The 14,781-nt window shown below is 35.8% G+C and overlaps 1 protein-coding gene and 1 long non-coding RNA gene across 2 annotated transcripts; one reads left to right on the top strand and one right to left on the bottom strand.

Annotated features, from left to right (window-relative positions):
• Window positions 1-9,426: 9,426 nt before the first annotated feature.
• On the bottom strand, window positions 9,427-10,709 carry LOC134227145 (uncharacterized). Its single transcript, XR_009983618.1, has 3 exons — window positions 10,623-10,709; window positions 10,453-10,543; window positions 9,427-9,643 (listed from the first exon to the last, which is right to left on the bottom strand). It is a non-coding gene; the product is annotated as an uncharacterized LOC134227145 (long non-coding RNA).
• A 1,609-nt stretch (window positions 10,710-12,318) lies between these two features.
• Window positions 12,319-13,498, top strand: LOC134227004 (transcription initiation factor TFIID subunit 9). Its single transcript, XM_062708166.1, has 3 exons — window positions 12,319-12,474; window positions 12,534-12,696; window positions 12,754-13,498. Exons 1-3 carry the CDS (start codon window positions 12,466-12,468, stop codon window positions 13,371-13,373), a joined length of 792 nt encoding a protein of 263 aa, XP_062564150.1. The 5' UTR covers window positions 12,319-12,465; the 3' UTR covers window positions 13,374-13,498.
• The last annotated feature ends 1,283 nt before the right edge of the window (window positions 13,499-14,781 follow it).

Raw genomic sequence — 14,781 nt, 5'->3', positions numbered from 1 at the left:
AAAATGACAACGCGCGCATTTTTGCTTATGCGTTATGACCGTTACATTTTCAACCCGTTTTTAAACACGCGTGAACTGAATTTGGGCTCATACACAAATTACGCAAATTACACAACCCAAAAAAACATACACGGTTACAAAAAAGTACCTAATATAGACTAACGCAAAATCTAGGATAGGATGTGCCAATTAGTCATTAAAAATCGTACCGATTTTCTGTCAAAATCGTACCGGTTGCTGATTGGGTGAAAATGACAATCGGTTACTTCGATCGGCGGTATTACATTTTCAAAAAGGCAGCTTGTTGTTACCTTGGCCGTGTTGCTGGGTAATTAAATTCCATTTTATGAAAAAAATCAAAAGTTTGTTTTTTCATTTTTTGGGTAAAATTAATTTATGCTAGGCTGCAAATGATGTATGCATGATGCTTAAGAGCTATGCTAATTTAAAACACTCGATTTGAAGCATTATTGACCAATTTTTACCCATTTCACTGTAAAACTCTTACATCTCCCTGTAAAAAAAATTCTGATAGAACCTACGTAGCATTCTTAATTACGAATTATGGAAGAAGAGAACGAGAAAACATGATTTTTTCACATACACTATACGGCGGATTTTGAATAAAAAATATTTGGAAGCACTGCGGCCACCACCTCTTCGAAGCAATCGACTGAGGAAACAACAAGGCAATTGCAATTCTATTGTCACATCCTATCCTAGCGCAAAATCCCCCAAGAAATTATGACGTTCACTGATAATAAAATCCATATTGTTAACATGTGCCGTGCACATATTTTAGAATCAGTTGGTTTTGCAATTAGAAAATAAGTGCGAAGCTAATCAATTTTTGTTAATCGGATCATTATAGGTTTTAAGTGCGAAGTTATTACTTTTTCAATACATCTGCACTTAAAATTTAGAATGAACCAGTCGATCGGCTTTCATTAAGAGCGCACATAAATTTCAAAAACATAGTAATTGATGGAAATTTACATATAAGCCATGCACATGACAATTTGTTTCGCTTTGTTGTATTATTTTATTTCATATCAAGCAAACTACCCGCATAATAAAAAACAACATGTTATATGGTCAGAATCATTATTACGATGTAAGATATCCAGCTTTCCACGCTAGCCATAATGGCGAATGCTATAAATAATTTTGACAGTAACTGCTTCCGACGCTCAAATAATTCCGACGCTGAGCGATGCCATAGCAACCATTTTATCTTGTTTATTTACTTATGGTAAAAAAAATTGGAAAGGTGCAGGTGCCATTTTAATTTATTTAATACAAAATTGTTTCCTTTCAGACCTCAACTTTGAAGCATCGGAAGAAAATCTTTGTAATTTGCATTTAGTTTTTTATGCACGGCAGCAACTCACAGGATGTTTTACACAAAACGGGTTTTAAGCGCAGCTGCACTGGCTCGCTGGACATATCGCTCACGCTCGTCAAAGATTAAGTCGCTCCGAAATCTAAATATGTCTTGGCTTTCGAGTCCCTGGTGGCCCTTATTATATTCAGAAATACACGCTCTGTTGGGTGTTAAAATCAATCGTTTACTGAAACCTCAACAGTTTTTTTTTCTTCCATGTTCCGGAAAAACAGAGGAACTTTCCTAGTTCCATAAATCAGACCTTCAACTAAGTTTAAATTCACAGAATATAACTAAACATGCCCGGTAGCAGCCCTTAAATATACGTAGAACAATGAATAGAAAAATGCTGAGGATAAAAATATAGGAGAGATTATAAATTTATCGCCATAACGGAAAATAATCCAAGGAAAAAAACGCTTGTGCGGAATGATTGATTTTCAATAAAAGTTGCCTGCATATAAAATTGATCTAAGAATTGCTCTTACTTGACAACACAATGAAATTGGTAATGCTAGGCAGCTAGATAACGACTTATTAATTGACCTCTTAAAAAAGATTATAAATCATCATACTTCCTCAGCACACCGGTTGACTTGAATAGCTCATAATTTGAATATTCACAGTACTCAAAAAATATGTACAAAAATATTCTATTGCTAAATATTAATTTTGTTTTTGTTAAATTGCATTTTATTAAATCCAATTTGTTTTCTTTGAATTTATTTAAACTTGATTTCACAACCGTTTGTACCGCAATCACTTAAGCATTCTAAGAACCAACTGCTTCATCACCGCTGAACTCTGAAGCCCTGCACGTAATGGAACGAAACGGCGACGGTAACGGCAGAATTCAACATATAATATCAGGGTGTCTACTACCTGGAAAAACCTGGAAAACCTGGAATTATCAGGGAATTTCTCCCCACCTGGAAAATACCTGGAATTATCAGGGAATTCCTGACATAATCAGGGAAATTTCAATACCCCGAGATCATGAGTGAAATTCTCTCAAAAGATGAAAAAATCCATAAAAATATTTGAATAAGTGTACCAATCAAATCTATTGAAAATGTAGTGAACGTTAATGCATCGTTGTTCCGCAAAAACGTTTTGCCATCTTCTAAAGAATTCAAGGAGAATTTCCGAAGCTATTCTTTCTGAAATTCAAGAATTTATTCGGGAAATCAATTAGAGGGGTTGCTTTGTAAATTCTTTTGAGTATTCCCTTGGAAATTCTTTATTAATATATTAAAAAATACTAAATTAGTTAGGATTTTTAAAAACAATTCCTGAATTTCTGGATCAGTTTTCCATGGTATTATTCAAAGAAATCAGTAAAAGCGTGTCCATAATAATGATTAGTAATTTTCTAAATTATTTCTGGAGGAATTTCCAAGATAAAAACCGAAAAGAATTCCCGGAGGAATTTCAAAACAAATTTCCGGACGATTTCTCATATGTGTTCTTTAAGAAATTCCCGAAAAGGAACCTGAAAGGATTAAAAAAAAAAGTGTAGGGTGATTTGTGAAGGATTTTTGCTAAATGAATTCTTGAAAGAATAGCCGAAGGATTTCCGAATGGATTTTTCTGAGTTTTTTGGGCCAAAATTAGTTTATATTGAACTGCCAACGCCATATAAATTTATCTAAAGGGTTGTAAAGGTTTAAAACTGTTGATTTTAAACGTTACCACTCCCCTCTCTGTCATTTTGGATCTCAAAGTCATATTTTCGTTAGCAAAAACTTCTCTCTGTTAGTCTTTCGTTTCTGTTACATAAATAATGGATTGATAGGAAAGAAAAACTTCAAGTTTTGATACATGATATTTGGAAGATTTTGTAGAAAATTAATTTGGATGCACTGGCGACCACCTCGTCAGAGCAACCGACTAAAAAACAACAAGGCAGTCTCAATTGAGTTGTCACATCCTATCCTAGGTTTATACTAGAGCAAACTAGATGTTGGTCACTGACTAGAACAAACTAGATGTTGGTCTCACGAACAGGTATAAGGACGTTAGGCATGAGTACGTTAGGCATAAGTACATTAGGCATAAAGGATGTTAAGCATAAAATGCCTCAAAAACAGCCAACGACATAAACGTCACATTTCCTGAAGGAGTTTTCGTAAGAAGTACTGAAGGATTTCCTGAAGAAATTGCCAAACATATTTCCGGAACATTTCCTGAAGAATTTTTCCTAAGTTTCTTAAAAAAAACATCTGAAATAAAATTCATAGAGATTTCCGAAAGAATTCTTAACCAAGTTTCCAAAGAAATTACTAAAATAATTTCAGAAGAATATCTGAAGAAATCTGTAAAGTGTTTTATAAAGGTATTTCCGAGGGATTTTCAAAAGACATTTTCGAACAAACACCTAAAGGAATTTAAAAAAAATCGCCAAATGCATATCTAAAGGACTTTCCTAAACAATTCCTTGAGATATTTTCTAAAGTTTTAGCAAAGAAATTTTCAAATTAAATCCTGGAGGAAGTTCTGAAGCAATTCTTAAAATCCGGAGGATTTTCTGATGGAATCTATGGAGAAATTTTCAAAGGAATACCTGGAGGAATTTCCTATGTGATTCCTGAAGGAATTTTGATTGAATGGCTGAAGCAATTTCTGGGTGAACTTGCGAAGGAATTCCTAGAGGAATTTCTTAAGTAATTTACAACATTGTTTTGTGCAGCCACCAAAATATTCTTAAAAATAATATTTTTCGCAATATTTACTTTTTTAAATTGATTGTTTTGTTGCTAAAATCTATATATGGCACGTTTGTTTTTGCCTGGAAATTATTGTAAAACACATGGAAAAACCTGAAAAAATCAGCGAATTTTGATTTTACAGATGAGTAGACACCCTGAATATGTGTGGCCAATAGTCAAATCTTACCGTTACCGTCGCCTGTCCGTTCCATTACGTTTAGGGCGTTATACGGTGCTTATCCATACGCCTAAATCTGGTTTAGCGCCTGAAGAGGAGTAAAGCAGTTAATGTCAAAATTATTTATAGCAGTCGCCATTATGGTGAGCGTGGAAAGCTGGATAGCTTCACAGTTTACGTTGCGGTTATCGAATACTTTTCAATCGATTCAACCATAACTGCTCGACATCATCACTAAATGTCAACATACACACTTAATCGACAATTTTTTTCTCGGTAAAATAAATTGACGAACATGATCGTTAAAGTAAATTTTAACTGATATCTCGTTAATAAATATGACGTTTACACAAGTTACCGAAACTCGGCAGTCAAGTTTGCCATAGTTGTCGGTAATCTGGAATTTACCCGAATCTCGGCAAACTTAACTGTCAAAAGTATAAACCTATATCGCGATCTGTCATCAGAAAACACGTGATCATCTTCTATTCTCTGGTAAGCATTTTATCTAGTTAAATTTTCTTTATTTATACTAATATAAAACAGATTCAATCAACATTATAAGCTTGCTTCAATATTAAACATAATAAAATTATACTTATTTTTAGGAAGCTCATAAGAACACAAGCAATCGTCACAGACACAGCAAGATCGACAAAAATCGACTTCCACGCGCGCAAGACATCGGACATCGGAGTTTGGACTAAGCATATTATCACATCTATGAACAGAGATATCTATGTGGTATCGCGGAATGGTGCTGTTAGATGGCTGCGCAAAACGCATAAATTTCCTACTACGCTACAGTTTTGAAAGTTATTTTCGTGTTCGAGCATATTAGAGTTGATTCGGTTTATAAATATGGACAGCAATAAAAAACGCCCAAAATATATTTATTTCTCATGGGAACTGACGCTTTTAATTTTTTATTTTGATCTATCTGAAAGTAAATAAAAATAATGATTTACTGAATTTCGGCAAAGCACATTAGCGATCTAGTCGGCAATGAACTACCGAACAGAACGGCAATTTTTGACAGATGGGTGGTTACGCACATTTTACGACCAATCGGTAATCTGAACTTTCACCGAGATTTTTACCGAGATATCAGCTGTTGGATTCTCGGTAAATTATTTTGCCGGCCTCGGCGAAAAAAACTAAGTGTGTATAACATGCTGTCTCTAAAATGTTCTTTATTTCCTGCATTATATATCAACATTTTATCATACTGTTGAGCGAAAATTTTGCACGCGAAAACAGACGATTTTTTATGGTGACATAACTTAACAACCCATTCAACATATTGTTATTTATCAAATAACCGTACCACAAACTGTTAAAACTTCATATGAGATTGTTCATTTACAGTTGTCAACAGTAAAGGATACTGTTGTCGACCGCACGGGAAAATATCCATGAACAGTTTGTAATTATGCGGGTACATAGAACACATTTCAAAAGAATTCGTTTTCCAAAAAACAAATGACACAACGCTGTGATCGATGCTGATTATGACCGCCATAGAATAATCACCTTCGGCGTAGTAATCTCGCTCTGGTATTCGATCGACATCATCCGCTGGGCGTTCGGGCATCTCTGGATTTAAAATTCTCGTCTGCGTCAAGGGGCACCGTGCTGTGATACCCATTAAGGGTCTGTCTCATTTGGAGAATTAAACTGAAATTAAAATTAAAAGTGACATTTCAATAATTATCAAATAACCCTGCTCGCAGAGCAAGATTAGTTTTGACAGATATCGAATCATTTTGCATCGATGTCTTATTGGAATTGCTGGGTAGCACCAACCATTCTTATGATTGGGTTATTTGCTAATTTTCGAACTGTCACTTTTAAGTTTAATTCTCCAAATGAGACAGAGCCTAAGAAGTTAACTCGCAACCTAGAAAATCGTAAGCATTAAACTCGACATTAAACGCACATTATTCCGAAAATCTTCCTCCCACTAAACTTACCTCATTATCAGCCAAAGCAATGGAAACTTTATTGCCATCATTGGCCCAGCAGATATCCAGAACCTGTCCGTGTCCGCTCATTGCCGTTTTCTGTGCTTGTTGAGTTGATCATTGATTGAATGTGGCCTAGCTGAATTCCATTGTCAAAACTAGGTCCTCCGGACGAGATGTCACCTAAAAAGATCCAGTAGAGTCGACGCTATAATATTGGAATATTGACTGTGCATGCCAAAAGATTCCATTTAGTTTCCTCCATGCAAACTCACCTAGTTGGCCTTTAAGCCAAGCGTTCGTTTGTGGCGAATTCAATATTAAGTAGGCGCAATATTTAACATTGAATGTATATTCATCACTAGGAGGGAAGAGAACTTCACTTCACGCGCCATTTCGTTGTTATCGATTTTGTTTATTTTATTGCAATTTGGTTGTATGTGCAGCCTTTTAAATCGCATAACATTGCATTTCGATGCTATACAGAGCATAATGATAATTAAAAGTACATCAAATATTTTTTATTACATGCACATAAAATAGAAAATTGGGTCTCTGTTTAGATTCTATGCGACTTGTGCACATAGAATGTATCATTAGTTTAATTTGAGTGTTTGAGCGGGTCGCATAATGAACGCAAAATGAACTTTTGTTCGAGAAGACGACCCGCTCAAATGTCAAAATCCATCAGGTGAGTGAATTCGATGAACCCCTGCATAAGTCTATTAAGGGTCTGTCTCATTTGGAGAATTAAACTTAAAAGTGACAGTTCGAAAATTAGCAAATAACCCGATCATGAGTATGGCTGGTGCTACCCAGCAATTCCAATAAGACATCAAGGCAAAATGATGCGATATCTGTCAAAAGTAATCCTGATCTGCGAGCAGGGTTATTCGATAATTATTGAAATGTCACTTTTAAGTTTAATTTCAGTTTAATTCTCCAAATGAGACAGAGCCTAAGGTCTGTCTCATTTGGAGAATTAAAATTAAAAGTGACAGTTCGAAAATTAAAAAAATCACCCCGTTATAAGAATGGCTGCCCGGGTAAAAATATCCAGCTTTTTACGCTAGCCATAAATCTGGTTAGGGGTGATTCGACTATGACAGATGCTGTGTACAGTTTTTTGAAACACCATCCTACCCAAGTAACCGTAAGCATTAAGTCACAGCATGTTTATAGCCTTATATTGGCATTAAAGCTGCTTCAAAGCTGAACATTAGCATTCTTGAAACATACATGTTCTATATAAGCATTGCTAATGCATTGAAGTCTAGACAGTTGTGGCATTAGTATTAGCATCATATTTACCTATAATGCTCATTAAATGCTATATTAAGGCTGTAAACCATTCCACCGATTCGTTTAACTTTTAGTTAAAATTTGACAGTTCGATGGTTATTTCGTCGTGGTTAAAAATAACCCTGCTCCGGAGCATGGTTAGATTTGACAGTTCGATAGTTAAACTTTGTTCGCGAGAAAATTGGCGCCAAATCCATTTCGCTTCAAATAACCATCAATCTGTCAAAACACAAATGGGTCGGCTTCAGAGTAAAATTTTAACCACGATGAGAAAATAACCACCGAAATGTCAAATTTTAACTAAAAGTTGAACGAATCGGTGGAATGGTTCACAGCCTAAATGCCTTGAAGCACAGGACATTTCAAGTGCATATCTGCTCTAAAACGGCATTAGGAATGCAAGCTATCAATCTATTTATAGACACCTAAACATAATTTTAGTCATCCGCAGTCGAAAACAACTTGTTAGCAAATCAAAGATAAGTTTTTGTTATTTATTAGTGAATTCTGGCAGGAATCTATGATTTTTACTATCAAAGAGATAAGTGCCAAAAACATAAGTGTTTCGACACACTTATACACCATTCCCAAGTAACATTTCAAGTTTTATTCCACTCTTGGAATGGTTTTCACGATCAAATTATTAGAACTCACAATAAAACTCATTATTATACGACAACCATCTGATGCCCACTATAAGAGTAAGATATGGCTAAGTGGCCCTCTCTAGATGACCACCACACCAAATTTGTTTCGCTGGAAACCAGCAAAATTTTGCTGGATTTTGCCGAGCTGTAAAACCAGCAATCCATCCAGCGACATTTATTTTGCTGGTTTTCCAGCAAACATGAAAATCATAAAAATGACAGTTGCAGAGCTGTATTTTCAGCAATGTTGAAAATGGTTTGCTGAACGGTCAGCAAAACAGAAATCAAAATAATTTGCTGTATTTTCAGCTTTCCTGAAATAACAGCACAAAATGAATTGAAAAGCGAAAAGCGTATAAAATTAATAATTTATCAATTAGAAGAATAAGGTAATCTTTCTTGACATGTATCAGTTACAATGATATGGAAATGCTGATATCATCTTCCAAACTTGGTCGTACATCCCGAATAAAATGAAATTATACTACTATTTTTCAACTTATCGTTTTTGAAGTATCCAGTTTTCCGCGAGCGGTAATGGCCGCCAGCTTGCTTGCGGTTCAGTCTCTGATTTGACGTGTCTGGAGGTCAACTGCACCCACCGCTCCGAGCATTCTGACCAATGTTGCATATAAGAAGGTGCTGATTCAGTGAATTCAAGCCTTCTTATATACCACATTGATCAAAATGCTCGAAAGGTGGGTGCAGTTGACCTCCAGAAACGTCAAATCAGAGACTAACCCGCAGGCAAGCTGGCGGCCATTACCGCTCGCGGAAAACTGGATAGAAAATTATTGTTGAATGTTTTATGCAATCATACGAAATACCGTACGTTAATTATAGCATGAATGATATTTACGATAGACCTTATAATATTTGGGTTTTGGATGATACATTGAATGGGTTGTTAAGTATCGTTACCATTCAAAAACATCAACTTTTGCATGTATTTTTGCAAAGCAATTTTACCATGAATAATTAGTTTATCTTCAATTTTGTTTCATGCGATCATTCGGTGTTTAATAATATTCAATAAAAACGATCAATAGTACGATTTTTTGACGATTCGACTGTTAATCCAAATCAAACGCTGTACGATAATCATTTAATTATACGATTACTGTATTATACTATGTATATTATTTAACCACTCTCTATGGTGGAAATTTTACATTTGCGTTCTTTTTTCAGTTAAAAAGTTAATAAGAGGCCAACACTATAAACATGTTCTATTATTTTTCATTTATTTTCGTTTATTGCCTTATATTGCTTTACTACGATCTTCTAAGATTATTTATATATTTTCTCAAAATAATTGAGGAATTCATCAATAGCAGTCAAGAACAATATTCGTCTAATAGTACAGTGAACGGATGATCTTGTCACGGTCTCCTCCATTATCGAGGGTGGAAGGCGGGATATTTTGAGATGCGTTTTCAGGATCATTTCAACAATTTTACCTGTGAATTATATTTAAAGAATTAATCCATTTAGTGGGAATATAATGGGAATCATGAATCATGATATATACGCGATAATGCTTTCTTTTTCTTCTACCATAGTAGGAGTACAAATTCGACTGATTTAGTGGCAGATGAAATAATACTGTAAATAAATTTCAATTGGTCTGTTTAGTCGCAGTCTTGGGCGCAGCTGATGGATATTTATTCTTAACATTCTTTTGTTTTTCAAGATATGCACCACTCTTGCTCTCACGTGAAGTACCTAGTAAAAAGTATACTCGATTAAGTTGAAAACCGGAATACGGGACTAGCGAAGTTGGATTTTTCTCGCAATCCGTACGTTAAACCTAACTTCACTAGTGGCGCGCTAGTCTAATTAGGGCCTAATTAGACTAGCGCATTACTAGCGAAGTTAGGTTTAACGTACGGATTGCGAGAAAAATCCAACATCGCTAGTCCCCCATTTCGGTTTTCAACTTGACTAGCGATAATTTAAGATATATCAAAGATCATGAGCAGAATGCAGGTATGAATAACATCTAAGGGACCAATCACTACCAACTGACATCGGCGATATGTCATGCCGCAATACAAGGATGCGTTTCAAGGACAATCTTTAGCATACTGTTCAATCAATGCTTTAGATCGACGTTAAGAACCAAGTAAAATGGATACGTTTGCGTACGTTTAGAAAGTATTTCCATGTAAAAACAGTCAAAACGTACGCAGACGTTTCCTTTCTGCTGGCCGTTTCTGGGTCTTGAAGTTCCACACGCGGAACACCGAAGTTTGTTACATATTCTTACCTTCCCAAGATTCACAAGCGCTGTTCGAAGTGGTGTGTTACCGGCATACGAGGCGGTGAAATTACCGCGTATTCGATGAAACCTGATGATTCTGGAAATAAACATAAATGGGAGAAATATAATAAAGATTCCTTTCTTTTTTATATAGATATAATAAAGCTACTACTTACATGCATTTCAGGCTGTTCAAATTTTGGGTTCCCCTGCAAGCTTTTCACCGGCATCGAGAGAAAAAAACTGTTTTGGCAAAAATGTCACAAAAATTTAATTACACTGAAAATGAAAAAACCTCGGAAAACCTTCATTGTATGCAGTCGGGTAATGAAATTATATTATGTATGATTTTTTTACCACAGATTATTTTTCATTTCCCATTCTGGTAATCATCACTATCACATGTATGATCTGTCAATAATTATATATGATTAGGTCGATAAAAATATTAATGATATTATTGTACATGAACCGTACAGCTTATAATGATCACATGCCGAATGGAAAACTTATAATTTTACCCATTCAGTCTACAATTTATTTCTATGCGGGATGTTCATGATAGCATTAGAGGCGAAAGTATAGAATTAATAGTTCCGTTAGGATACGGCAGGCATGAAGAATGTTTTTATAGAAGTCGATTTGAAAGCGAGCGGAGGGCAATATTTGTGATGGCATATATCGCACGACCTTCCTTCTGCCAAGCTCCCGTATGAAGGGGGACGGAAGAATATCAGTGTGGAAGCTGCAATGCAAATATTCTTATTGCGGTTATTCATTTGACTACATTACGACCAAAATTTTTGGCCTTTATCGAGCTTTCAAAATATGGCTTATTGCGCTCTTCATCGCAACCGTAGAGCAGCTCATAAAATCAATTGGAATTTGACGTTTGAGGCTTTTTCAGCAGATTTATGAGAGTATTATTGATAGTAATAAGAGTGCCAATAAAACTGAGCAAAAAGCCATGGTGATTTCTATCATAAATCCGTTATTGTCGGCGTAGCATCAAGTTAGAATTCGGAAGTCGGGACTTCCGAACCGAACTTTCTTCCGAAGTTTTATTTGTCAAACTAATTGATGCGTTGTTTAGCGCATCTTTAGGCGAATCCAGCGCACTACTTCCGATGTTGGGAAAGTTGCCTGTATCTGGAGAAAAATCCAACTTCGGTATAAAAAGCGGTATAAATTTATTCCGGATACACAATATAAGAATTAAATAAATCCAACAAGCATGGAAATTGTTACTTGGGAAGGCAAACTACTTCGACCCCATTTACTCAATTTTGGCGTCCCGTACGGATGTTCGATGTTGGGTGAGTAGAACTCACTATTGGGTAGTTTATTTCTTCCGTGTACGTTACATATATTGTAAATGATCCTTGTGTAACACTGTGTAACACCTAACTGTCAGTTTTTTTTTCGGGAGTTTGTTACAAGGTTGGCAAATATTTATACAGATTGATACATAATACAATATTTTTTTTAATAATAAATAATAATAAAATTTTTAATCAGATTTTAATTATTTGTGAACCTGTACCTCACAGATTTTTGAAAAAATCTATACATAACTCACATATTATTTTTCGATTTTTTCAGACATCAGGTAACAAATCTATAGATTTCGCCAATTTTCGTATCTCGAGAAACATTTTTATTTGGCAGCCCTGTTTTGATAGTTGCATTCAAGACAAAATTTTCAAAACGACTTATCTACTTTTGTAAACAAAGATTCAAACGACGATTTGGCGATTCTGATAGCTCTCCCACGCAAACCAACACCATCAACAGGTAGCGAAATCCTTCACCTACCTATTGGGGGTGTTGATTTGCATGGGAGAACTATCAAATTCGTCAAATCGTCGTTTGAATCTTTGTTTACAAAAGCAGATAAGTCGTTTTGAAAATTTTGGCTTGCATTGATGTTTTTATTTGTTTTGTGCATCGCATCCGATCGGTGTGTTTGGATATCAAAGATTTATTTTTAATGAATATTTGCAGTTAGATTGCTACAAAATGGACAACGTAAACGAAAATGTTGCTCAGTGTTTTAACAATTAATAAACCGCCCTACCATTTTTCAGATACCACCACAAGGCGATCGAGAAAAAACGGAGAAGGTGAAAATCGCTAATCAAGTGAAGCACATCCCCAAAGATGCTCAAGTGATCATGTCTGTTCTTAAAGAGCTGGGTGTGAATGATTATGAACCTAGAGTCATCAATCAGCTACTGGAGTTCACGTATCGTAAGTCATGCAGCTTTAAGGATATCCAAAAATTTTGTTGATAATTTCTTTTCTTAGGATATGTGACCTGCATTTTGGACGATGCAAAAGTATTTGCGAATCACGCTCGGAAAAAGGTTATCGAACTTGATGACGTTAAGCTAGCAACTCAAATGATTTTGGACAAGGCTTTCACCAGTCCACCACCTCGGGATGTACTCCTAGAAATAGCTCGTAATCGAAATAATACGCCACTGCCGTTAATAAAAACCCATTGTGGACTTCGCTTGCCACCGGACCGTTATTGCTTATCGGCCTGTAATTATAAGCTTCGAGCAGTTCAACAAGCGAAAAAGATGAACAAGTCCGCTATCGAACCACGCTCCACATTGAAAACAACTCTTGGTAAAAGCAACGCCATAACGACGACACCCGGTGTTAAACGTCCGGCAGTTCAATCAACTCCCAAAACACAGGTTGTGACGATCCCCAAACCGGTTTTCAAATTTACATCTACTGTTACGAAGACTGCTTCCACAAAGACCGTCAAAGTCAGTAATCCGGCCGGCGAAGGTCCGAATGGTATTGAAATCAAAACCGAAGTCGTGGATGATCCGTTGGCTTTTGGCGCAAGCGATACTGATGCTGGGAGTATGAAGCGCAAACGAGAAGAAGATGATTTTGAAATAGTACAGTAGGTATCTTTTTTTAGCTAGACCTTAAAGACTTCGTAAGCTTTCATTGTGAGCAAAACAATTATATTAAATGTTTTTAAAATATAACATATGAATTGTGGAAAATAAATTAGAAATAGGAAAACTGACGACTTCTGTACTTTGTATATGTATCACATATCGTTAGGAGTTGTTAGGAGGTTCCAAAACATGTACATGAATGCATCGTTTCAACAAGGAATCGTTTTCGAAAATATGATTAATAAAAATCGGGGAAACGCAATACCACGATGTACTCTTAGGATTTCATTTTTTCAATAGCAAAGGGCCTTGTTACGGATTCTACTTCTCAGTGGAAACAATATCTCGCGCTTAGTTTCATGGGGGCGTAACTGCATTGATCGATTCCTCTTAATTGATTTTATATTTTGGTAATAACTCGATTGTTTCAAAAGCTATAACCGTGATTATAGATTCTCATGCAAGATACAATCATCCTTTATCACACCAAAGCATTAAATCATCGACAAACACGTGCAATTCGGTACAATAATAAAAAGAAAACATCGACGAAGAGAAATCGATCTATACAGTTACCCCCCGTATGAAACTAAGCGCGAGATATGTAAGTATGTATGCGCAGGTAATCCGCTCTAACTGCAATCGGCGATATATATGAAAAGGATACGAATTCTACGGGGCAACCTACCGTTTCGCATCGAATTCCCGAACGCTTGGAAACCCGACACTTTCGCTGTTACTTTTCCTTTTAAGATTCCTGTACAGTCAAACCTCCATGAGTCGATGTACTATATGACTCGATATCGACTCATGGAAGCAAATTATGCCATATTAAAAAAAATATTTTCTGGGCTACTAAGATGGTCCCTTCAAACAGCTCCCTAAGGATTTTCTATTCCACATCTCGATATTTCCATGAGTCAAAGGTCTCTTCAATATCGGAGGAAGGGAATCAGATGTCCTCATTTTGCGCTAAAATGTCCTCCTTTTTTGATATTTTAAGGAAAAAAAGAGATGAATAATTCATTATTGTTTACTTTTTCTGTAGAAAATGGATTATTTTAGGTAACTCATTTTGCACTTACCACATCAAAACAAAGCCGCCACTGTATATGTAGGTTAACATGCGATAGGTTTTGAAGGAACTGGTCTACGGTGGCGCTATCTACTCATTTCATAGCGGCAGATTTTCCTTTTTCATTAATACATTCTAGTTTAATAAACAATATTTATTGCAACGGAGATCCCTTCGCAAATTCATGGCTGCACACTTTGGCCTTTTTTGGTTTCTAATCTTCTATATAATAAAAATGAAATGGTCTGTGTTCGTATCCGCATAACTTGAAAACGGATGGAAGGATTTGTTCATTCCTTCAGCAGATATGTTCGTTATATGTAGTTTCCGACGGGT

This window comes from Armigeres subalbatus, chromosome 3, assembly GCF_024139115.2.
Source record: "Armigeres subalbatus isolate Guangzhou_Male chromosome 3, GZ_Asu_2, whole genome shotgun sequence".
Taxonomy (NCBI): Eukaryota; Metazoa; Arthropoda; class Insecta; order Diptera; family Culicidae; genus Armigeres; species Armigeres subalbatus.
The sequence above is the reverse complement of the archived record's forward strand: the minus strand, read 5'-3'. Positions and strand labels throughout refer to the sequence as shown.

What these genes read in the sequence shown, in the direction of transcription:
- LOC134227004 (XM_062708166.1), top strand. An exon ending in GCTACTGGAGTTCACGTATC is followed by an intron (nt 12,697 to 12,753) that starts GTAAGTCATGCA and finishes TTCTTTTCTTAG; the next exon opens with GATATGTGACCTGCATTTTG.